The 23,244-nt window shown below is 40.3% G+C and overlaps 1 protein-coding gene and 1 long non-coding RNA gene across 3 annotated transcripts in view; one reads left to right on the top strand and one right to left on the bottom strand.

Moving 5' to 3' along the window:
* The window catches only part of LOC117242530 (basement membrane-specific heparan sulfate proteoglycan core protein-like), a 187,992-nt gene that overhangs the window by 27,944 nt on the left and 136,804 nt on the right, over positions 1-23,244 (bottom strand). For both annotated transcript variants that reach the window (XM_033509291.1, XM_033509292.1), the window contains exons 11-19: positions 17,199-17,315; positions 15,323-15,436; positions 14,978-15,091; positions 12,699-12,806; positions 8,476-10,956; positions 4,996-5,145; positions 3,190-3,330; positions 2,559-2,669; positions 1,255-1,368 (exon numbers count right to left, since the gene is read on the bottom strand). In XM_033509291.1, the coding sequence (XP_033365182.1) occupies positions 1,255-1,368; positions 2,559-2,669; positions 3,190-3,330; positions 4,996-5,145; positions 8,476-10,956; positions 12,699-12,806; positions 14,978-15,091; positions 15,323-15,436; positions 17,199-17,315 (3,450 nt within the window). The remainder of the gene's footprint in view (positions 1-1,254; positions 1,369-2,558; positions 2,670-3,189; positions 3,331-4,995; positions 5,146-8,475; positions 10,957-12,698; positions 12,807-14,977; positions 15,092-15,322; positions 15,437-17,198; positions 17,316-23,244) is intronic.
* Positions 4,065-7,262, top strand: LOC117242532. Its single transcript, XR_004495285.1, has 3 exons — positions 4,065-4,369; positions 4,870-6,557; positions 6,660-7,262. It is a non-coding gene; the product is annotated as an uncharacterized LOC117242532 (long non-coding RNA).

The raw sequence follows: 23,244 nt of genomic DNA, 5'->3' as shown, positions 1-23,244 counted from the left end.
GAAATACGTAGTCTGTGATATAAGTAAACTGCGAATTTTCACGTTATTTTCATATTTCTAAGAAGGTAGTTAAAAAAGTACAACCTTGATAGAAAATTGCTTTGACTATTAAGCATTATAGAAAGCACTATACCTCGGATATTTTAAATATTTTTTCATAACATTATGTGTACTTCGTTAAATCTTGTACTTTGCTTATAAGACAGCACAGCTTAACCTAAAAATTTCAAATTGCGATATCAATTAAAATAAATTTTAAGCTGATAAAAGTCCAAAATTTTTTACAGGGAATTGTACTGCGTACGTGGATATCGAGGTGGGAGACCTCTGCAAATTTGACAGTGTGCAGGACGGGGTATAGCTGAAAACGAAGAAACGATGAGCGTTAGAGAAACGTGTTAAAGAAAAGCTTCCATTTTTTCCTCAGCAATAATTCTTCATGCGAGGCGTCCCGGGAAAATGTCGAGATCCAACCGCGGAATAATTTATCAAGATGCGATTTCGTAGATTTAGCTCCGAAAGGCGGGGAGATTGAAAAGACAAAGAAAGAGACGAGAGAATGAAAATAGAGAAACCGGGTCCAGAGGTCGGTTGATTTGCATTACAGGCTGGACACCGCGATCGATGGGCTCTGACGTGATTGTTTAATTGCAGCTCTCTGCGCAGAGGAATCCTGCCACACGCTGTTTTTTCTGAATTAAAACTCGTTCTCGTTTTTCTGATACCATCGCGCGACGGTACTCCATTGCCTAAATATAAATTGGCAAAAAACGAGGGAGCGCGGTTGCAAAAAAAAAAAGGAGGGGGTGTTTCTCTGCACAAACTATGCTTCTCGCATTATGAAAAATAGGGCGCAGGTGGGTCATGCCAGTGGTTCTCAACATCCAAACAAATAAACTAGACTAAGAGAAATCCCTCTGTGTTCATCATTTAACTCTAAGCAATGAAGACAAAGAATCTTCTTCTCGTTTCGTCTTTATTGTCCAAAACGTAGAAGAACGAACCGATTGATGGATTAATCGAAGTTCTGTTCTTAGTTAAGTTTCTATTTTTATCGTTAAAATGAGAACTATTGGCAGATGAATTTATTCAGGGGATTCCCATAAGTTCTCCCGTATCGACCGTCGATCACGAGATCGATTCTCCCCATCGATACTGCAGCCTGCAGTGCAAATCGGCCTTGATCGACAGGCAAATAGACAGAGAGAGAAAAAGAGAGAGAGAAAAATAAATAAAGAAAAATGACGACCGTACGGCAGTTGATTTCGTCCGAGCCGTCCTTACAATGCTGTCGACCATCGCAACGTCTCTTACTGTCCAGGCACAATCCGTCGTTGCATCGAAACATTCCAACCGGACATTCGCTTACTATAACGATGCCCAAAAAAACGGTCAGGTGATCTTCCATTAGAGCGTCTCGTGCAACGGTGCGCAATTCATAAGAGAAAAATGACCTTACCGACGGAGTTCATATACCCTCTTTTAATTACCATCTATTGGTAACTATTACCTCTTTCTCTTTTTAGCAAACCACATTTAATTAAAACTTAATTATAAGCAACAACAGTAATGTTTTGTGGTATTACGTGTAAACATTTTTGAAAGAGGTATAGGACTCCGTCACCACCTATCTCTTCGACGTCCTTTGCGTACACGTTGGTCCGTTGGTTCAGGAATGGAAAAAGTACTCACGTATATCTCCAATAAAATCCCGAGGAGCATACTCGGTTCTCTAACCCTTTCGTTGTACAGAAATACATACAGTACATATAGTTGCATAATTATTACATGTTAATCTTAGATCTTTCGAACCTGATTATAGTGTATAGAAGAAAGATAGAGATCTTAAATTCCATTTTCGAACCCTGACCCAATTTTATGACACATACAAGTAGTTTCAAAGACGCTACCTTAGATAAGATAAAGAATTTTAAGTCCAGAATCAAGAAACGTTTCAGAGGTTATGACCCCACATATTCTATAATATGTCAGACGATTGTAAAGAATCGAGTTTCAGGTATGAAATGATATGAATCGAGATTTGATAAACAACGAATGGGTTACAAATTGACCAGCATACGTTTCAGGCAATAAAAACTGGCCCCAATGAGCCAATGAAGTGTTATACATGCTTGGAGATCGTATACCCATTCTCATGCAGAAACATGCATTTAAATGTCCGATTTAAGACTCACAGTCTACGTAATAATTGACCAAAACTTTTACATGCATCCGTGTCGCTGAAAGTACAACGTAAGGCTGACTTTATATAATGCCAATATATCTTTTGCATCGAGGGAATGCGACGTTAGTTAAAGAACGACCAAAAGATGTTGCCTCCTTTAAAGACGACGAATCAGAGAATAGAGGAAGATTAATGCAGGATAAATGGTTTTAGTTACAAATGCCATGAAATGTGCCATTGAGGTTAGTAAATTTATGTTGTGTTGAACATGGCCCCCGAAAGGTAATTTTCTATTGGACAATCACGCAAAGGAAGAAGACCAGGTGGCCAGGACATTTTTCGTCATGTATTGGTAGCAATGATCCATAGTTACCGCATCCAATCTCGTCAGATCCGTCAGCACAGTGGGTTACATTGTCGCACCTCTCGATTTCAGCTATGCATTCACCACTGGCACATTTCCACTCGGCAGGTGTGCAGACCCCTTGACACAAGTAACAGCTCAACAACAAGCTCTAAAGAAGCTTCAACAATGGGATGGTTGGGGAATTGCAGCGCCATTGACATAATCACTAGGGTGATCACTTCTAGTGACCACTCATAATGGCTCAGTCATGACCAGCTAAGGCGGGCAAAAAGGATCTTGTCCGAGGTAAGGATCACTCGAAATCTTGTATTTCTCATAAAAGAATCAAGGAATAACAAGTGACTCTTGAATTATTTATTACTCTGACGTGACTAACTGTGCACGTATATAGGAAATTCAAAGATGCACAAATATCAGAGTACAATTTCCATAAAATAAGCAGGTTAACTATCAACCACGAAATCATCAGTTTACTTAAATTGAGAAAATAATTTCTACCGATATAGAATCTGTCTTTCTTCAAATTTAAGATCGAGCTGGTTATCAAAGGTACTCTATTCGATGAGAAAGATTATCGGGAGACATTGAAAATGCAAAGACCATTCGAATGACCTAACTGGGTGCAGAGGAAGCTTACCACAGTCATGCTCGTCACTACCATCGAGGCAGTCGAAGATATTGTCGCATTTGCGTCGAAGCAGAATGCATTGTCCGTCTTTGCAACGCATTTCCTTGCTCGGATCGCATTCCCTCGGGCGCTCAGTTGTCCATACATGGCCTGAACGTACATACACAAACAAGCACATTGCCAGCTACTCGAACACAAGCCTTCTGCTATATACAAACGTAAAAAAGTACCTCCATGTCGAGGAAAACGATGCTAGAGCGGTCAAGATCACTTCTCACCAAAGCTTTGTACACATTAGTTTAATCTGGATAGAATTGGGAACAATTGTCCCATATAATAAAGGGGATCAAATGGAACTTATATTTATTTTTATATTTATATTTGTCAGAGGATAAGAAATTATAATCTTCCACTTTTTCCTAGCCAAATTTTGCCAAAGTATTCTATATATGTATATAGACAAGTAACTTTGAAGATTTATTCAGAAGTTATTGAAAAGATAAAACAAATGGCAATAGTAGTGAGCCAAAAATAGGTTCACAGTCAATGTAATTTGAGACTTTTATCGTTGCTGTTGATAAAAAAAAAACCCCCATGGCGATTCAAAATTAAGTGTGTTAATCTTTCTTCTTAAGGAAAGTATATTTTTGTTAGAACTTGTTAACAAAGCTTCAAACGACTTATATTTACATGAAATTCTCCCCTTTCCATATAAAAATCCTATATATAGGTTTTTCTCCAATTTATATTCGTACAACGACCAGACAAAGTTCGTCGAGAGAAATTGGAATATTCAATATAATTTTACGTTCTTGTAAGTCGCGATAGCTAATTATTTTTAATTATTTTTTACAGTTCCAGTCTCTTGCTATACGAGATACTGATCTTTGAGACAAGATACGGTTGAAGAGCTAGAGAGAAATAAACCTGGAAATAAAGGCGGCTTCTTAGCCAGTTTCACTCTTGCTTATATCAAGCTAATGAATTAATTAGCGGTGAGACCACGGCTGACCAGCATCGTCATCCTCGTTGTCAAGTGCTAAGCAAACGAGAAATACGCGTCTACCCAGCCAGATTTTTACCTACATTAAGAGGAAGGCCCCCACAGTGTATTCGTAAACACGTTTCTTTGAGGTGTAGTCAGACAGAGGATGGAGGAAGAGGAGTCGAATATAATCGAATGCAGATGGTATTCAAGCGAAAATGTATCGTAACTTTCACTGTTGTGCCTGGTTGGAAGGAACGATCCGCAGATTACTATAATTTTTGTTGAAATTCTCAGGCATAGAATATTCATTCTACAATTTCGGACGGTCTTCGCTTTACAGATTAAAAGATCAACGGAAATTAGGTGTTTTGCAAATGGGATATTGGAAAGAGATTTTACATTTCTATAGTATACACGCATATATATTCCTGCGTGTTTGCGCTACAATAAAGAAATTACGAAGCCTGGAACTTCTTTTACCAGTTTCTCAAACTTCTTCAAACCGTGTCAAACTTTATCAAACTTATACGGATTCAAACGGATGCTCGCTCAAATTTCTCAAAATTTATCCAAGCGAAGCGGAATGTTCCTCCCAACAACGACAAAAAACTTAAATTGTCCAAATGTCGTTGCTCAAAATTCCCAAATCAATGTTGCAAACGCGTTCAAACTCTATACTTCATTCTGTCGATATCTTTTAGGTATCTTCTCTTGCATACTTCCGATGATGTAACAAGATTAATTCACGTTCGTTTATCGCGCTATTGAGCAAGGAATTTCGTGCAAAGAGAATGAAAAAAAAGATGAAGAGGGTGAAAACAGCGTACTGATAGGTGGAGTGGCGTGTGTAATGGTTTCGTTAGCGCAATCTTCGTCGCTCTGATCCGGACAATCCGGGTGGCCGTCGCACCTGTAGACACCCTCGATGCACTTGTTCCCGGTGACGCATTTGAACTGGGTGGGTGTGCATTCCCGTTCTGTTTGTGTGGTCGTTTGTGTCGCAGCAGGAATACACGGGAGCAGAGAACACACATTTATATATACAGATACGTTGACAATGCTGCTGAACAGGGGATGGTTTTTTGTTCAGGGGGACTCGATCGTCCGTCCATTGAAGAAGAATTTTTTTGCCTTTAACACTGGATCTCGTCTGTTCCATCTTTGGAAAATGATCGAGATTGGAATTTTCTAAAAACCACAGTTTCATGAAAGTTAAGAAATCATTATATATTAGGATGTTGATTTATATTTCTTCATCGACGTCTACGTTATTCGGTCGATAACTCAAAATACTTGAAATTTAAATGTTTCAAAAATTATAATTTGATTATAAATCGTAATAAATAAAAATAGATTTCCGCTTAGAAAGTTATACAGGTTTCTTTATAGTTTATTATATTGGGCTGTTATTTTATACCTCTTCTTCAATGTCTAGTTACCTTGTCCCCCTGATAGAGGATAAACGTTGCGCGTTGAAGAGGGGGGATCACCTGTAGGGTTTCGATTCTGTTATGACATCACGAAAAGCTCGAAGCTCGTCCACGAACAACGAAAGCGTTCGACGAACAACGATACAAAAGCTATTGCTTTGAACAATACGGGAGAGGGACGATCGACCCTCTCATTCTAGCGTTTCAAATTGGATTAAGGAAATTCCTCTAAACTTTCTGGGGACTCGGGACGCGTGAATCTATGTACAATTAATGGTCTAGAGAGGTGAGGGTTAAAACTTTGAAACTACCAATGTACAAATGTAGGCACGGCGGGTAACAAAAGCTTTGACGTTTTTCCTTTCACATTCTTTTCCTTTCTTAACAATTTCGGTTGACCAGCAACTGATTTTTCATCCGAAGATAGCCACATTAAAGTACTGAATTCTATTTACTATATTGCTATACTCTCATTGTTTTATTCACTATGCTGCGTTCATTTTTATTTCAGTTATTCCAAGCCACCGGTACCAATAGACTCACTTCGATAATTGCAATGTAATAAACGAAATTTTCACAATAAAATAATAAGTTAAACGTGCGCGTGTTAGAAATAATTGGAATTGAAATTGCTCAGTTTATGTCAATAATATTGAAAAGATATTCTTTGCTACCGAACTCTTTCAAGTAATACGAATCAAAGGAACATCAAAGCTTCCTTCACCCAGCACATGACACGCTTCGTAAGTATCGTCAAGGATTGAGATTACTTGGCAAGCAGAAGCGGAGACCACCAACACCAGAAACTCCACGTCCACTTTCTCCGGCTCAAACAATTAACTAAATATCTATTTCTTTCTGAAAACAGTAATTTATAAAAAGAAAAGAAAAAAAAAGGAAACAAAGGAAGAAATGGCACTTCTATGGAGTCTCCAATATTGAATGTTCCCAGATGATAGGTAAGTGTTTATATACCGCAGTGAAGCTCGTCTTCTGCCCGGGGGCAGTTGTCGAATCCATCGCAAACAGCGCTCTTCGATATGCAAGAGCCGTCGTTGCAGGTGAAGTCCATAGAAGGGCACGGGGCCAAATCTACAGGGCGCCACCGGCAAAAACAGACAGCCTGGTTTCGTCAAACCCGTCGCCTCGAGCTCCCTCCTCAGGATTATTGCTCCTCAAAGTCGTGGAAAAGCTCGAGTCGAGGTGGCCATGTTACATTGGTTATATATTAAATATAAATATATGTACAAGCTATGAGATCCACGTGGACAACACACGTGTGGAGACATTTAAAGCGGGATCAACTGGGCTTGATACACTGAAAGCATCTGTTATGGTGAATGGTATTTATATATGGGCAGCTGTCAGCCTGCGATATTGCCTCGTGGCTGCCAAGTTAATCCTGCATTGCCATTGTTTCGTCTGATTTTTGAATAACAATTGATATAATACCTTTGTACAGGTTTTGTGACTTTTCTGTTTTCAAAGGAATATCAGTCTTTCATATTTGGAACTTTCTATCTGGCACGTTGTTGCATCGAGGTTCCTCAACGTTAGAAACATGTTACCGTTTGTAATAAAAAGTGAACAATTCTTTGCAATCCGATTCTGCAAAAATGTATAAAATTCCACCGCTATGAATCAGTAAAATTTCTATGAAAAATTATCTCCATTAAAATCTGCTAGTTCTAGAGTTAAATCCTGCTGCAATCTAAATTTTTTCATAGACATCTTTTTTCATAATTCTCTGGTCAAGAAAAAGTTATTCCACCAGTTCATCATAGCGCAGCAGGATGAACAATACAGCCACAGTACATGATGTTTATTGGCACAGTATCTGCAGCCTGACAGAGCACACGACTCCTCGACCGCGGGGTATCTTTTTACAGAGGATTCCTTCGAAGCTGGCTAACACTTAAAGCAATCTGAACGAAGCCTCTCGAAGGCGATTAGGATATATTCCATGGGTTCTATGTACAGTGTGTGCGTCTGGACGTGTAATTTGTCTCTCGTGTCTGCGTAACATTAACTGAGAACATCGACGACCAATAGAAGAATCGGGAACAACGTTGTTTGGACTCCAAACAGATTAAACACTTTGGTTTACTCGTTGAACCTCAGAGCAAATAAACTGACTGCGAATTGCAGTGTGCAGTCCGCAAGACCGATGAAAGATGTTTGTTATATCCAGAGATGTAAGCTGTCTCGACTTCCTTTGCATTCACCGTTTGCTTTATCCCTATCTTATTGACCTTATTTGTACAGCTGTGGCCTACTCAGAGGCCTACTTTTTCAAATAACCATAATACGGTGGTAATTCGTTTAGATTCCATGAAGTTATGGGGCGCTAGCTGTGATTCTCACGAAACAATCCCTTCTTTATTAATAAGGAAGCAGTAGCCTTTACTACAGCAACAAAAGTCTATCAGTAAGAAAAGTTTCAACTAAATTTATGTCTTACGGGTATCGAATTTAAGAGAATCACTGGGGTTTGAGCGAGATATGTAACTACCACTTTGTGGCCTACCTTAAGATCTATCTTTTCAGGTAATCGAGAAACTTGAATGCAAAGGAAGAGCCACGGTGACTTAGCCTGTGCAAGGAACAGAATTCCTCAGAGGACATTCAATACAAAGGCCTTTGTACAGCAGGGATGGACGCCACAAATTAAGTTCCAACACGAACATACAAATATCTTCTTCGTCAGAATTTCTGGGCCAGATTTCCAAGCCACCACTTTGTACAGCGATAGATCCCACCAATTCAGAGCCCCACTTTTCAGACCTTCGTTGCTGGCAAGGTTTCACTGAAGAACATTCGAAGATGCCAAGAAGTGAAAGAACAGAACGGAAGAAGGATAGATGGACTGGTTTCTACCTTCCATCCCACAGTCAGCTTCGTCTAATCCATCCTCACAATCCTTTACGCTATTGCAGACGAAGATATTGTCGATGCAGGTCCCGTCGCAGGCAAATTTCCACATAGGACATGCGGAATTTTCTTCGGTCTCGTGCACTCCATTCTCATAATCTCCATTGGTATTGCCGTTACAGTCAAACTCGTCGCCATAATCTGGACAGTCTGAATATCCATCACACCATTTGTCTGCCGCGATACACGTGCCATCGCTGCAAACGAACTGATCCGGGTCGCAGTTCGCGGTCGTGCTAGTCTCTTTGGAGATGAAGTCGGAATTCGTAGTGCTCTGTCTTTCCGTGGTATCCTCTTCGCAATCGTCCTCCACGTCCTGGTCAGCTCTGAGCTTTGTGCCCGTCTTTTCATCCTTCTTGCACTTTTTTCTAGCCGAGGAAGAGGAGCTCTTAGTGGCTGGGAAACTCGTAGAAACCGTAACGTCGTCTATTCTGGAATATGTTTTACTGTGTTGATCTTGCCCTTCCTCTTGGTCAACGATTTCCTTCGACTCTTTGCTGATGTTGTTCCTGCTCAGTTCTGTCACGGTCTCCACCAACGTCAGTGATTCTGTGGCGTCTGAATATTTAGAATCAATTGGTTTTATAGTTAAACTATGGTTGAACACCTCTGAGAATTCCGAGAAGTCCTGAAAAGAATCCGAAGAATTACTGTCATCTTCAGGCTTGGAAAGTGTGGTATCCTCGATTAGTCCGGAATCGATCTTATTCTCGCTTGTCAGAGACTTCTCGATACCTGCTTGTCGCAACTTCTCCTCCAACTCGTACACTCTCTGTCTATAGAAATCCACACACTTCGAGGTACAATTGTATATCTTCGCTTCCAAGGTTTGGTCGATAGAATTGGGAAGAATTTTATCAGCTAATCTGTCCTTACTAAGTAGATCTATCAGGATCTTGGAATTATTCAAATTAGATTCGAATAACAGTGTCTCCACGTTTGCGGATACATTATAACTGTAATCCTCGTCTGCAGTCGTAGAGGCTGTCGACGATACCGACGATGATCCCTTCTCTTCCAAGTTCCCGTCATAATACGTCGTCTCTTCGCTATCTTTTCTGCTATCTGATGTCTCCGTAGAATCCTGATTAGATCCGTCGGCAATTAAAATTTCTTCCGAACTTAGGACAGTCGATGTCCTGTACTTTTCCGTAATCCAGGAAGAATTTTCTGAATCCGGCACTGTGGTCTCTTCCACGAATGTCGTCTTCGGGCTCCAATCCAGCTTTTCCTCCAACGAATATTTAGTCCCAGATATATCGGAAGTATTTCTTTCCCCCGAGTCCAATCTCATCGCGTCTTCTTCCCCGGTGAAGTTCAACTTCTTGTCTAAATCTTCTTCAGAGTACCAATTCCAATTTGTAGTTTCTGAAAAGTCAGTGGAGTTGATCTGTTCTGTACTCGTCGACGTGGTTGCCACGGCTTCTTCCAGACTCCCATCTTCGGAAACAAATAATTTTTCACTCGATTCTGTAAGAATAAGAGATTCGTCCTTCACCGAAACAAACACACTATCCGTTGTCCCGTTCACCTCGCCTTCCAACGTTACTTCATCTTCTTCCTTCGTCGAAAGATTAATCTCCGGCCCAATCGAAAAATCTTCCAATTTTGATACCGTAGTTTCCTCCACGCTTTTCAAAGTACTTTCTTCCTCCATCTCTTCTCGAATCTTATTAGAAAGTATTTCATTTTTCATTGAACTTGGATCATCGGCGACGGTCGAGCTAACAGTCTCCGGTGTTGTCGAGTCTGTTGGGTATTTGGTGCCAGCAAATACGGACATGTGTCTGAATCTACCCTTCTGCCCTTTCTTCCTACCCTTCCTAGACTTCTTCTTCTTCGCACGCACCTTTCCATCGTTGACCACAGTCGTGGAATTTGTGGAATCCGTCAGAACTGACACTTCGCTAGACGTTGCGTTCTCAACACCAGACTTTCGGTGGTTCTTCTTCCTGTTCTTTTTCGGCTTCTTCGCCTCATTATCAGTAGGATATCTCTCGTAGTACAAGGAACGTATCATCATTTTGGCAGACCTCGAGCTCTTCCTATCGGGCGTGTCAATTATTTTGAAACCTATTCGTGGCAAGGGATTCAAGTTCCTCGACTTGGACCTCCAAATGTTCCCTGGATTCGTTTTTTTCTTGACTATTTTCATCGAGCACGGATCGCTTATCTCGATGGCTATTCTTGGTAAGGAATTCGAATGCCTTGGCACGGACCTCCAAATATTCTGTGGACTCGAATTTTTATCAGGTAGTTCATTCGAGGATGGATCGATGGTAGAGTCGTTCTTCGGGTGTTTCTTTGGATTTGTCAAAGTCTGCTGCTTCAGGTCACCAACGTGATTCCAGTTCAGCATTCTCACTGTTTCCAGATACTTGCGGAACGTATGCTCATCGTTGTATAAATTCCTCCACTTGGCCTTTTCTGTGACGACGATCATAGTGACGGAACATGAAGGATTTGCCTTTCCGGAGAAAGAGGCGAACGAGAGAGGAGAATCGAGGCGGAGAAAATCCTAAGCTTCCACCTCGATCGAGACATCAACGAGAGAAAGAGGAAGAAGAAAAAGACTGGACCAAGACAGCGGGCTAAATAGTACACTTTGCTCGTTAAGGAGCAAACGATTGACTCGTGAATTTTTCTCGAAAATCGCCCTCGAGGTGAGACGAAAGAAAAATATTTCGTCAACGACCAGAGCTTAACAGATGTGGATAACAGATGTCATAAATTTCACAGGGTCGTTTCACAGAAATAGTCGAATTGCATGGACGATTAATAAAACCGCGATGAGGATTAAACAGAGGGGATACCACGAAATTAGGATGGTGTGGTTTCAATTTTAAATATCTCTAGCTATGCCAGAGCAACAGGTGTCTGCATTATTCAGAAAGTCCATTTTCACGTTTCAAAGCCGACTTGGGGACTCTATTCCACGCGTGTCTCCCTCAAGGAACAGCTGTACGATTAAATTTATGTATTACAAAAAATTATCCAAGTAGCACGATACTACTTGGCCATGTAAAAGTGAGGATTACTACTGAAGAGATAGGGACTTTCCCATCTTTCTCTTTTTATTTTTAATTTTTTTTTTCTTTGGTGTTTTTAAAAAATCTGAGACAAGCATCTACGAGATATTCCTAATTCGCCAATTGTACGTCTACCCTCTGCAATTTCTAACAATTGAGATACACAGAGATACACACTAGAACTAGCACACCAGTCAAATTGACCGGTTTTACAATTTTATTTTAAAATTCCTAATTCATGTTATTAGTCTTAAAAGAATAATATAACGAATTTTATTTTGTTTTTTATGTATTCAAACTGAAAATAATTTTGTATCAAGGCTACTTATATCAATAGCAATCAAAATGACTGATGCTTGTCAAAGTGTAAAAGAGTCCCAATCCCTCGTTTAGGTATCACGGTCCCAGATGGATTAATAATACCAAAAATGTACTACATAACATGGAATTGCTTCTGTAAGGAAGTAACAAATCAATAAATATACAAATATTCCATTATTACTTATTTTTTAAAGACCCTGTCATTTTGACTGGTTTTGGTAGAAATAGCTGCATGTTAACTATCGGTAGTTCTAGTGTTAAGGAAAAGAAATACGGTAGAAGCGATCTTAACCGAAACATTGTGGTCCCGTAGAACAATTAGAGTCAGCGTTAGGAACACGTTGTTTTCATTGGATCGATCAGTCTCTTCTTCCTCTTCCCTCTCAAGTTTCAGCCTCGTCGAACCGATAAAGCCACTAAACCTGATCCTCATAACGCGCTAAATGCTCTTTTGCACAGATCTCTGCTGAAATTACGTAACTGATCCACTGAAACTGTACGATCCGATCGAATCGTTGTTCCAATATCGTTAAAAACAATTGCTCATCATTCTACAGAAATTCAATCAACGATCATCAGCGATCGATAACGAAACATCAAGGTCTAATTGCAGCTCGAGATCCCAAATGTTGAATAGGACAAAGAGCTACCAGGAGACAGACACGACGCTTAAAAATCCAGAGCGAAGTATATCGTTGTATGTATGTGTGCGTGTGTGCGCGCGTTCGTCTGTGTATATGTGTGCGTGTGTGTGCGTGTGTGTGTGTGTGTAGACACGAGTGTAGGGACACGAGTAGGTAGTGTGAATGGCATAATTACCGCAGTCCCTTTCGTCAGAGCCATCAGAGCACTCCTCCACCCCGTTGCACTGCAACTCGTAACCGATGCACCGTCCGTCCGTGCAGCGAAACTGGGCCTCTCCGCAACCTGCTCCACACACCACACTCATGCACATTTAACCCTTTAACCACGCGCAACTGGTCAATAATATCGGGAATGAACGGTGGAGAAGAATTTAGAGAAGAAGAGACTTTTCATAGTCCTTTCTTTACATTCTGATCCTTTGACGTACTTTTGCTCTCAACGGTTCTTTGATGTTGAAGACAGACAGGTATTGGTGTACAGGTGAATCATGATGGAGGGATCGTTTGACATTCCGAGTCTAGGAGACATAAAAACTGGCAAATCTACGTGTTGACGTGGATCGGAATAATTATTTTTCGAAAGATTCGTTAGCAGAATCTTTGGACCCACTTTTGCTCTTGATCGTACCTTGGCGTTCAAGATGGTGAGCAACAATGTTCGGTGAAATATAGCAGAGGGGTGATTACGGTAGTCCGAGTCTATTAAAGATGGGACACTGAGAGAATTAGGGGTTGATTGTTGGTTGGAATAACCGCTCTTGGCAGTGCAGTTGTGCATGAATTCTACAAGGGACGACAGACGCTTTGATAGACTCTTCCGGACTTCGCTCTTTCCTTCATGTTCAAGCTCACGACAATATCTTGCGAGTGAAGGAATGAGTCGTTAGATCTAGTGCTGTGGGTACATTAAGAGGCGAGAAAATAAGAAATTTAATATTCAAATATGGTTCTCGAAAATTGTCCACGTCTCACCTGTGTCTAAGTCCACGAAGGAACGAAGGACTTAACTTTAATTAATAATTCTTCCTCATAATAAAAATCTACTTAACACGAAGAAACGAGTGATCAGACATTGCAGTCCGAATTCCATTTCTCCTGAAGCATAACTCTGTGAGTAAGGATGTCTATTCCCACGGTGATTTTGAAGGAGAAATATTCGAGTGAATGGCGCAGTTAAAGGGTTAAAAGCGCAGCCAAGCAGGCTTCTCATCAGCCCCTGCTTCACAAATAAAACACGCGGCTTCGGCTTACGATTCAAGCGTCCCCTTTGATGTGTTCCCTTTCCATCCAGTGAAATCAGCCGTGTGCCGTCGATACCGAGCCCTCAATGAAACCGCCACAGAGCGTGGAGAGCATTTTAGATCCTCTTGCCGTGATTACCAAGCGGCGGATGATCAATGACTTCGTGATTCATGATCGACGAGACTCGAAGTTTTACGAGATTTCGAATCACTTCGAATTTTAAGGAGTCGATGATTTTCGGTATGAAACATGTTCTACATTTGGACTCGTTCTCTCAATGCTTTCTACTAATTCTGCAGGACAATTTTCGTCACAGGGAAATTAATATACGACGTTTTATCAATTCTTCGGAAGAGGCTTATCAAATTTCGATGATCAGCAGATTATTAAATTGCGAAGTGATTCGAGCTCGTGACAAATAAGGGGAGAGATGAGATTGATCGGGGATGATTTTCGAGCGTGAAAATCTGTCCATGCGTGCCATGGCGGAAAATTGCAAACTTGGGAATAGGAAAGAAGCCACTTCCGGTGTGAGGTTGACCAGCAGGGAAAAATCGAACATCGTCCAAAAAAGGAATAGATATACTCCACCGAGATGGTTCGTGTCTTGGATCCAATTTTTCAGCGCTAAATAGTATCTTCCAGCTAACTTAAAAAGATCATATTGCCCTAGTCAATTTTTGAGTGAAAGAACAAACGAATCCGTGGAAGACTGATAATTCTTGGGTGACCTTGAAGGTGAAACCCATTTAAGTAAGGCTCATTTTATCGTGGAGGATTCTAACAAAATACTAATGCAAACTATAACATAATTTCTTTCTAGGTAAATTTTCCTATAACAATACGATACGTAGAATAGAATTTTTCGATAAAAGAAAAAGAAAGGAGACTTTGTTTCACCTTATCTGTGCAATTAGATTGGAAAGCGTCTCCGCCACAATACAACGAGCTACGCGAGTCAAACCAGATGAATTAGCAGGTCATCAGAATCGCTGTGTCGAGCTTGCTTGTTGCTTTTGCAATAAGCTAACAAGTGGCTTTCAAACACCTGGCCTTTCAAAGCAAGCGTTCACACCAGACTGTGTCGGTCAGAGGATTCCATCAGATCATTGGAATCCATGTTTCTCAAAGATTCCTATCGTATCTCAGGAATGATTAAAACAGTTTGTCTTTTTTCTTCTTTCTTTAAGAGATGAGAATAGGTTGACTCACCACACTGGCTCTCGTCCTCTCCATTACGACAGTCTATGTTCTGATTGCACCTTTTGTCGATACTGATGCAGGTTCCATCCAGACACCTGAATTGATCTCCGCTGCATGTGGTCACTTGGAATGAGAAATGGAAAATTCAGATTATTTCACTGTGTCGCGCTGAAACTGAAGTTGTATCTCCGGCGAATGGCGTTTTGTGGAATTAACAAAAAATAAGATAAAACTGAACCGTGGAAGCTTGAATTATATTTTACGATAATTTGCCTCGAATTTTTGATAAAATAAATAAATATGACGAACGTCCATGGTTCAGTGAAAATAAAATACAAAGGAACATAATGGTACCGGTGCAATTGATTTCATCAGATAAATCTCGACAGTCGGATCTTCCGTCGCATCTCGAGGTCTGGCTCACGCAATTTCCGTCTAAGCACTCGAACTCGTCTGATCGACATCGAGCTGTGAGTCGGAAAACAGAAAATAAGAATAAACAAAAGTTTCATAATGGTAAAAGAAATGTTTAACTTGAAAGGAACAACGACGCGTAGGGATTTTAACCAAAGAACGAATGTTAAAAATGAAATCACAATAACTAGGTTAGGTCACACGTTCCTAAAAGAATTGTAATATAATTCTAAAAGAAGTCACATAGACGTTATAAATTACTCTCAAATTAGAATCTATGTTGGGATATCTTTTTGAAAAATTACAATACAATTTTTTAAACGTGATATAAATCTTATAAATCATTCGCAATGATATTCTATATACTATAAAGTCTTTCCCGCGCAAAAAAGATAGGAGAGGTTATTTTTATCGATTTTTAGGTTAGAACTTCTAGAGAAATAAAACTTTCCCAAGATCTAGCCATCTTCAATTACACGATCCTTCCCAAACACACGCACCGTAACAAATATGTAAAGATTCAGCGATTAAGCGTGTAAAAGTGGAGGCTGGGTGACCTAACCTAGCGGCAAACAACTTGGAACGGTTCGAAACTGATTCTAAAGGGGATTGATCGGTCAGTGGAGATGAAACGGAGCCAGGAAGGTCCATTTATCGGGTCGACGCTTGTTCACAGCGGATAATTAGGCAGTGGAACGATGATAATGAATCGGATTATTCCGTTGCGCCTCGTCTCAACGCGAAGAAAGGAGGGATATAAGATTCTGAAGGCAGGAGAACTAACGATTACGACTGCTCTGTTCATAGCCGTGCAATTAATTACTCGAGAAACAAGCGTCCATTATTGAGGCCAGTAATATGCTTCGGCTCGGACGATTACTCGGCCGAACAACCACGCGACGAGCCGTTTCACCTGAAATCGAACCTTGCGCCGAGTTCGCACTTAGCGCTTCTTTCTCGCTCGTTCCTCGCGCTTATCTCAACGTACCGGGTGTCCCGTTCAACCGTACACCTTTCAACAAATCTTTTTCTATTCTTTAATCAGTAAATCGCGAGAATTTACAAGTTTCTTTTAGAGAAGTTTAAAGAAAGCTGACTTTATTTACTAGACTTTGTAATTTTAGTCAAATCTGTCGTAATTTATCTTGATTGTATGCCACAGTTATTGACACACTCTGTATTTAACTTTTCCAATTTTCTTCTTTTACTTTGGATAGAGGTTTTTCTTTGAATTTCGCGCTTTCGTTCAAACGTCCACGTGACCCCACGTGGTAGAAGGGGTAACCGTGTAACGATGTTATACCATATTTCTTTCTTCCTCGTTTTTGGCAAGTATACTTAATTTTGCCAGTCTTAAAAGTGATTTATTTGCCACAGGCGTATTCAGGTTTTTACAGGGCACCCGGTATACATCCCTTTAGAGAAATTTATTTATTCAGACGTAGAAAATGTTTTGAATGTTGTCCCTCGCTAATTAATACCTTTTACATTGTTTATTTTAGACCCATCGTGCTTTAAAATTCGCTATTCCCTTTCGTGTCGTCTGATATACATCGGAATCCCATTTATTTAAAACTTCGTAAGAAATTAAATTAGAAATAAATTTATTTGGATTCCTCTGTTTTAGCGTAAAAGGCAAGCGAATTTTGAAACATAGGTTAGGTTGTACATTTGTCAGTCACTTGTGAAACCAGTCATTTCATAAAGTATGCGCCTCTCTCATTCATATGCTTTCACGAACGATTAGTGAGCTTCCTCCCCGTCTCCAGACATTCCGCTTTACTTCGTTCAACTGATTAGTGCTTAGTTTTCGTACTTATGTGCTGACAATTTTCCTCATCCCTCCCATTTCCACAATCCTGGTATCCGTCACAGCGTTTCGATTTATCCACGCAATAGCCTGGGGTGCATTCGAATTTGTTCTCTCCGCAAGCTGCAAGAATCGTACATGTTCCATTTCTCTGTTCCTATATTTTTGCTTTCGCATGTTCTTCTTCGAGTTGACAGACGTTGACAACACGAGTTGAGAAAAAGCTCCACGAAGGCACAGAGAGCGAGTTTCACGAAGACAAATAGACAGAGACACAGCGAAGAACACATATAACGAAGACTTTCGATACGTGATAAGCTTGAAGTTTGAGGTTAGGAGGATTTGCAGATGATTATTGCGCGAACCTGGCGCCACACGTAGGCGACCAAGCGCATTTTGAAAACATTCCCAAGTGGGAAAACAGAGTTTCGTATAATATCATAGAGTTAACAAATAAATGAATATGCCACGTTTTATGATAGCGACGATAGAAAAAAAAAAATATTTCAAATACATGTAGCGCACTACTGAACACACATTGGCCCATGAAACTGAGACAAACTATATTTTTATAACATGTATCGCATAATTTCCCCAAAAAAGGTTGCAAATTCATTGCCTTATGACTAGGCCAGGAATCTTTACGTGTTCGTAGAAAATTTAAACGAGGAAAAATCTACAATAAATTATACACGATCGTGAATTTTAAAATTCGATTTTCTCAAAAACCTCCGACGCAATTTCGTTACTTTTCATTCTCGCCTCACTTCGAAAACTCAAATCGTCCTAGTTTCACGAGACGTTGCACAAATATTTTTCAAAATCTTCATCCAACTGTGACCGGCCGGAAAGCTATTCAAGCCCTCGAATAAGATGAAAAATTCTTACAAAGCCGTACTATAGAAGTGTTGACGACGCTACTTAGAAGTAATAGGGTTTCAATTCCGTGAAAAAAGGCGCCATATAGATGCCGAAGGTGGATGAAGGAAAGCAGTGGTAGAATTAATTAGTAACCAGACAGATGTAGAGAAGGATAGCCTACTGACTAGCGTGGTGTGGCCATTAATTAACACGCACCTGAGGAAATTTCGCGGAAGAGATTATAAATGAAGAAGGAGTTACGGGCCACGCGGCGGCTGTCTAATTTACGGCGGCAATTAGCTAACGATCGAGGATGAACGGCACTTCGAACGGAGTGCACTCGAAAGAATGGAAACGGAAGGCAGCCAACCTCCAGGAATTTCCATCGAGCTTCCCCTGGATCTTACTCCAACGATTCTCGACGTGAAAAATAAGCCATCTCCTGTATTCTTAAGATCCACATACTGGGTGTCCATTTCCAACTCCACTTTTTGCATTGTGCAGATACTTGGAGAAATATTAAGTATAATTAGACGGTAGATTTTCATCTGTTTGTAGGAAAGTCGAAATTGCACAATTGCACAGAATACGTGTAATTAAATAAAAAAAAATTCGTGAGCAGTGGTACCTTCAGCACAGACCTGAGACTGAAGATCTCGGGCCGTGTTGCCACTATTAATTGTCCGCTTTGCATATTCATGTATAGTTAGTTTTGGCAGTACAATATGCCGAATATATAAAAATTCAATGAAGGTTTACAAGGAGGTCGACATTTCGCTCTTTAGAATGTTGCTACGCATACGCTTTTATAATGCGCTATGAGATTTGGTATATAACCGGTGTTGCTTCGTTTTTTAATCTAAAGCAATTCCTGCGTAGAGATTAGCAAACGAAAATATATACCTGTGAGTTATCACGGGCGATAAGATCGAGACAGAGAGAAAAATGGGTTAGTGGCAAAGCGGAGCAACAAAACGTTCCATTGCGCATAAATATCGTCGTTCTAGAAATTAGAATGATGTCGCGGTCGATCCATTGTTGGAGGACTGTTTCAAATAGTACCCTTTATGTACGTCCCAGATCGAATCTGTGAGAAGTTTCATCTAACATTTAGATCGTCGTTGGTAATTAATAGAGCGCGGGTATTTATGTAAATTCGTATTTTATGGATATCACTGACAAGAGAGAATCCAATCCGTTTACTTTGCATACTAAATATCATACAAACAAATATTATACTTTGCACGCATGCTACACTCAAATATCATAATGTCAAAAAAATACTGCACTTCCTGTAGATTTTGATGTGTTAAAATTTGCCATAAACAGGTAGAACACCGCAGTCAAATAATGAACACTTTACCGACTGATAGCCGATTAATCGGTTTTTTGTAGTCGACGCTTACCGACGGATAACCTATTCATCGGCTTTTTGTCGCCGATGCTTACCGACCGAAAGCCTATTAATTGGCCTTTTGTCGATGACGATCTTTCTCATTATTCGAGCAGGAATTCGTTATTTAGTACTAAAGTACCTTGCTCAGTCGCGTCAATTGCGTTGCTTTGTAAGCTGCCACAGTTTTATACAAATATGAAAAACTTACAGTTCGCGATAAACGAAAAGAATGGTATCGGAGAGACTAAACCAAAACAGAGCCGGCGCCAGGGAGAATCAGCGCCTGAGCTGCCGGTCGGACGTGCGTATGCTGTTGAATCGCTAGCGGTTGGTAAAGTGTTAAACATCGCGAGAGATAAAACAAATGGCAGGTTATAAGCGATACGTAAGATACATTCTAATTACAATGGCAGCGCCATATACCGAGTGTTCCGAAAATAGTGGGCGAACAATAAGTGACGAAAACTATTGTTCCTTGCCGAATAACGTGGAATAATTAATAGACACAAAGGGGAGCTATTTCTTTTGACCATTTTTCCTTTTTACTCGGTTTTTTTCAACGAATTTGTTCGCGAGCTGGCGTATTGTTGCTGGTCGACATGCGAAACACAGGCTCTCACGTGCGCAATAATTACACAGAAGCTCGACGTTACGAACGTGTCCCCGTGTTTCCATTAAACGGCGACGTTTACACGTTTTTACCTCAACGTCGACTCCTTTGCACGCGAAAAATGGCGGCACGCGATCACTGGGGAACGCATTAACCGGCTTGGATCTGAATTAATCCGCCGGATCGGACGACCAGCTGCCTGTTTTTCTGTCATTATCTCTTAAATAATAGCCGCCCGTTGATTGTTCAACTTTTTATTACGATATATCCCACGTAACCGTTGATATACCGCGTTTCATGCTCGTGAAAATCGAATTTCCTAGCTATATATACAGCACGACATAATTTAACTCAAGAATCGAGTAGTTCGTTGCTTATTTCAGTTCTGTTCACAACTAACGTCTTATTATCCAATTTTTCACCATTTCCTCTCTCTTATTGAAGAGACACCCGGTATGTGATATGATGCAAATTTCAGAATCGAATATCTTATCAAGTTCCTATTGTTCTTTTTCTCTTCTTAAGTAAATAACTGGACTGCGGATGTTTATGGAAATTCATATTTCTATCAACATGATAGAAAAAACGAAATCTAAATAAATATTCGTTTCATCGAATAAGAAATGCATTTAATTGTATTAAATGTTTAGGAATATTTAATAAAGGAGCTATATACAGGGTGGTTGGTAACTGGTGGTACAAGCGGAAAGGGGGTGATTCTACGCGAAAAAAGAAGTCGAAAATATAGAATAACAATTTTTCGTTCGAGGCTTTGTTTTCGAGAAAATCAACTTTGAATTTTCGTTCGGTACGCGTGCACTATATCGCGTCTCGTTATAACGGATCTCACTGTAGATTTTTAAAAAAATTAGAAAAAAAAATTAAAAAGAATTTGTATTCTATATTTTCGACTTCTTTTTTCGCGTAGAATCACCCCCTTTCCGCTTGTGCCACTAATTACCAACCACCCTGTATAAATTACGTGGATTCTGTGTATTTATACAGTTTTCAATTTTTGTATAAATACACAAAAGTTCACAGTCGAACAATGATTATTACGACTATTCGCGACGATGCATATTTTTACGTCTGACATTTCTAAAAGGGGTCATCCCGTGCGCAAAGTAATTGTGGTATCAAATATCAAATTTGAAAACCAGGCTAATGTATCAAATTCTGGTTCTGGTTCTTCTATAACGAAATTGCCGAGTTGGAAATTTTTGGACAGCCAGTATACGGCCGCGTGAAGAAACAGCGGCGCGGGCAACAAATTCGGCACTAAACGGAGCAAATCGACCTGGAAAAGGGAGCAGCGATTCTCGATAAATCCTGTAATCACGTTCCTCCATTGGGCAGGAGCGACCTCCCCTCCCCGCTAGAAAGAAGCAAAAATCGACACAAGTCGAAATTAATTCGATTCCATGGAAGCAACGAATCGAATGGAACGTGAGGTCGCGAAAATCCAGTTACGATTTTAACGCGATTTGCCAGGTGGCAAGTGCGTGCTCTCTCTCTGGTCGTTGCATCGCGGTGATCGACGAATATAAAGCGAATATCGCGACCTCGAAATTGGCAAACGTGCGGCAAGCCACGGTGGCGACACGCGTGACGCGCCTCTGCAAACAGGAAATCGCGAAGGGAACGGGGATAAATATCTTACGATTTCTCTGACATTATCTCTCAGGTTCAAGGCTCCATCCGTCTGTTCTACGCTACGGAATTGCAAACGACTGGTTGGCGATGTAATCGCGATGACCTCTCCCTTTTTCCAGCGACTAATCCGTCGCTCTACGCTCGATCACGTACCTTTTGTGACAAAAGTTTCTAATCTTCCTTTGATGTTTGAGATTAGAGGTTAGGAAGATGCCCGCTAAATAACGCTATTGGAAGAAGGAAATTGAATAACGAACACAATTTATTCGAATCTGATATAGTATGAGATAATGTTTCGTATTCTTGTTCTTTGAGGTTAGAGGTTAGAAAGAGAATTATTGTTATTTTAGGATAGTTTATGATCTGCAAGAGATGTAGCTGCGGGAAGGAAATTAAATAACGAAGTTAATTTACTCGGACCTAACCTATACAGGATGCGATGAAATTTCCGATTTTTGAGGTTAGGATCTATAAAGAAGAATTTCTTGCTATCTCCGAATACCTTAGGACTTTCCATAGCTGAAATTAGAACTTTTAAAACCAAATAAGATTTAATTCAACCTATATTGGGAGTGATAACATTTCCTATTCCTTTGACTTTTTAGGTTAGAATCTAAAGTAGAAGGGTTTATTATTACCCCTGGATGCATTAAGACTTCCAGAACGCGAAGCTAAAGGAACAAAATTAAACGAGTGACTCTAATCTAACAAAACCTAGCCTAACCAATATTAAACAAGAACCTGTTGTTCTATTTCTGCTGCTTTTTTGAGGTTAGGAATTAAATACGACACCAATTCATTTTTCCAAAGGTTAAAACTGCAAGAATAGAATTGGACAAGCAAACTGACGATTACTTCGTAAACGAAAGATTCCAAGAAATTCCACTGTCCGCTTTCTTCAGATTCTTCCTTAGCTTAAGTGGATACACGAAACGACTTGACGGTTCTACGGTTCTCACCCGTATATCCTTCGTATCTTTCCTTGTATTTTTCCCCCGTGTTTTTCCCCTCTTTTTTTTTTTGTAATTCGTCAACAAACTTCATTAGCAGCATTAATATCGGACGCCGCAAAAACGGGCAACACTGCCACAGCCAAATTTAAGGCGGCCCCCGTGGCCGAACGAGATTTACTCGCGTTTATTAAGCCGCCCTAATAACCGGCTGCAATTTTAATCCGACGTTAATCTCCAGCGGGGCTGGCCGGCCCTTTCGCGGCCTCGGACCTGGAATTTCATCCGTTTTCACCGGGTTTAATCCAATTCTGATTCATGCCTGGACCCCTCACGACCTCCTCCGCGTCGCCACAACGTACGAACATGTGTATCACAGGATGATGTTTTCAGCGTCCGACAGACTTTCCGCCTCTTCTCTCGAAAATTTAACTATCAAAGTATATCGATTGGCGTATCAGCTTCGTATTTTTGATTTTATCAGCTCATTCATTAGGCAACACTATTATTTCCGGTATTAAGAAGAAACGTAAACCAGAAGACTGTAAACCTTTTTTTTTGAGAGAGAGTTTTAGAAAAACG

Source organism: Bombus vosnesenskii, unplaced genomic scaffold, assembly GCF_011952255.1.
Source record: "Bombus vosnesenskii isolate JDL3184/JDL3185 unplaced genomic scaffold, Bvos_JDL3184-5_v1.1 scf7180000016274, whole genome shotgun sequence".
NCBI classification, from domain to species: Eukaryota; Metazoa; Arthropoda; class Insecta; order Hymenoptera; family Apidae; genus Bombus; species Bombus vosnesenskii.
Note: the sequence above shows the minus strand (reverse complement) of the source record. Positions and strands in the feature narration are given on the sequence as shown.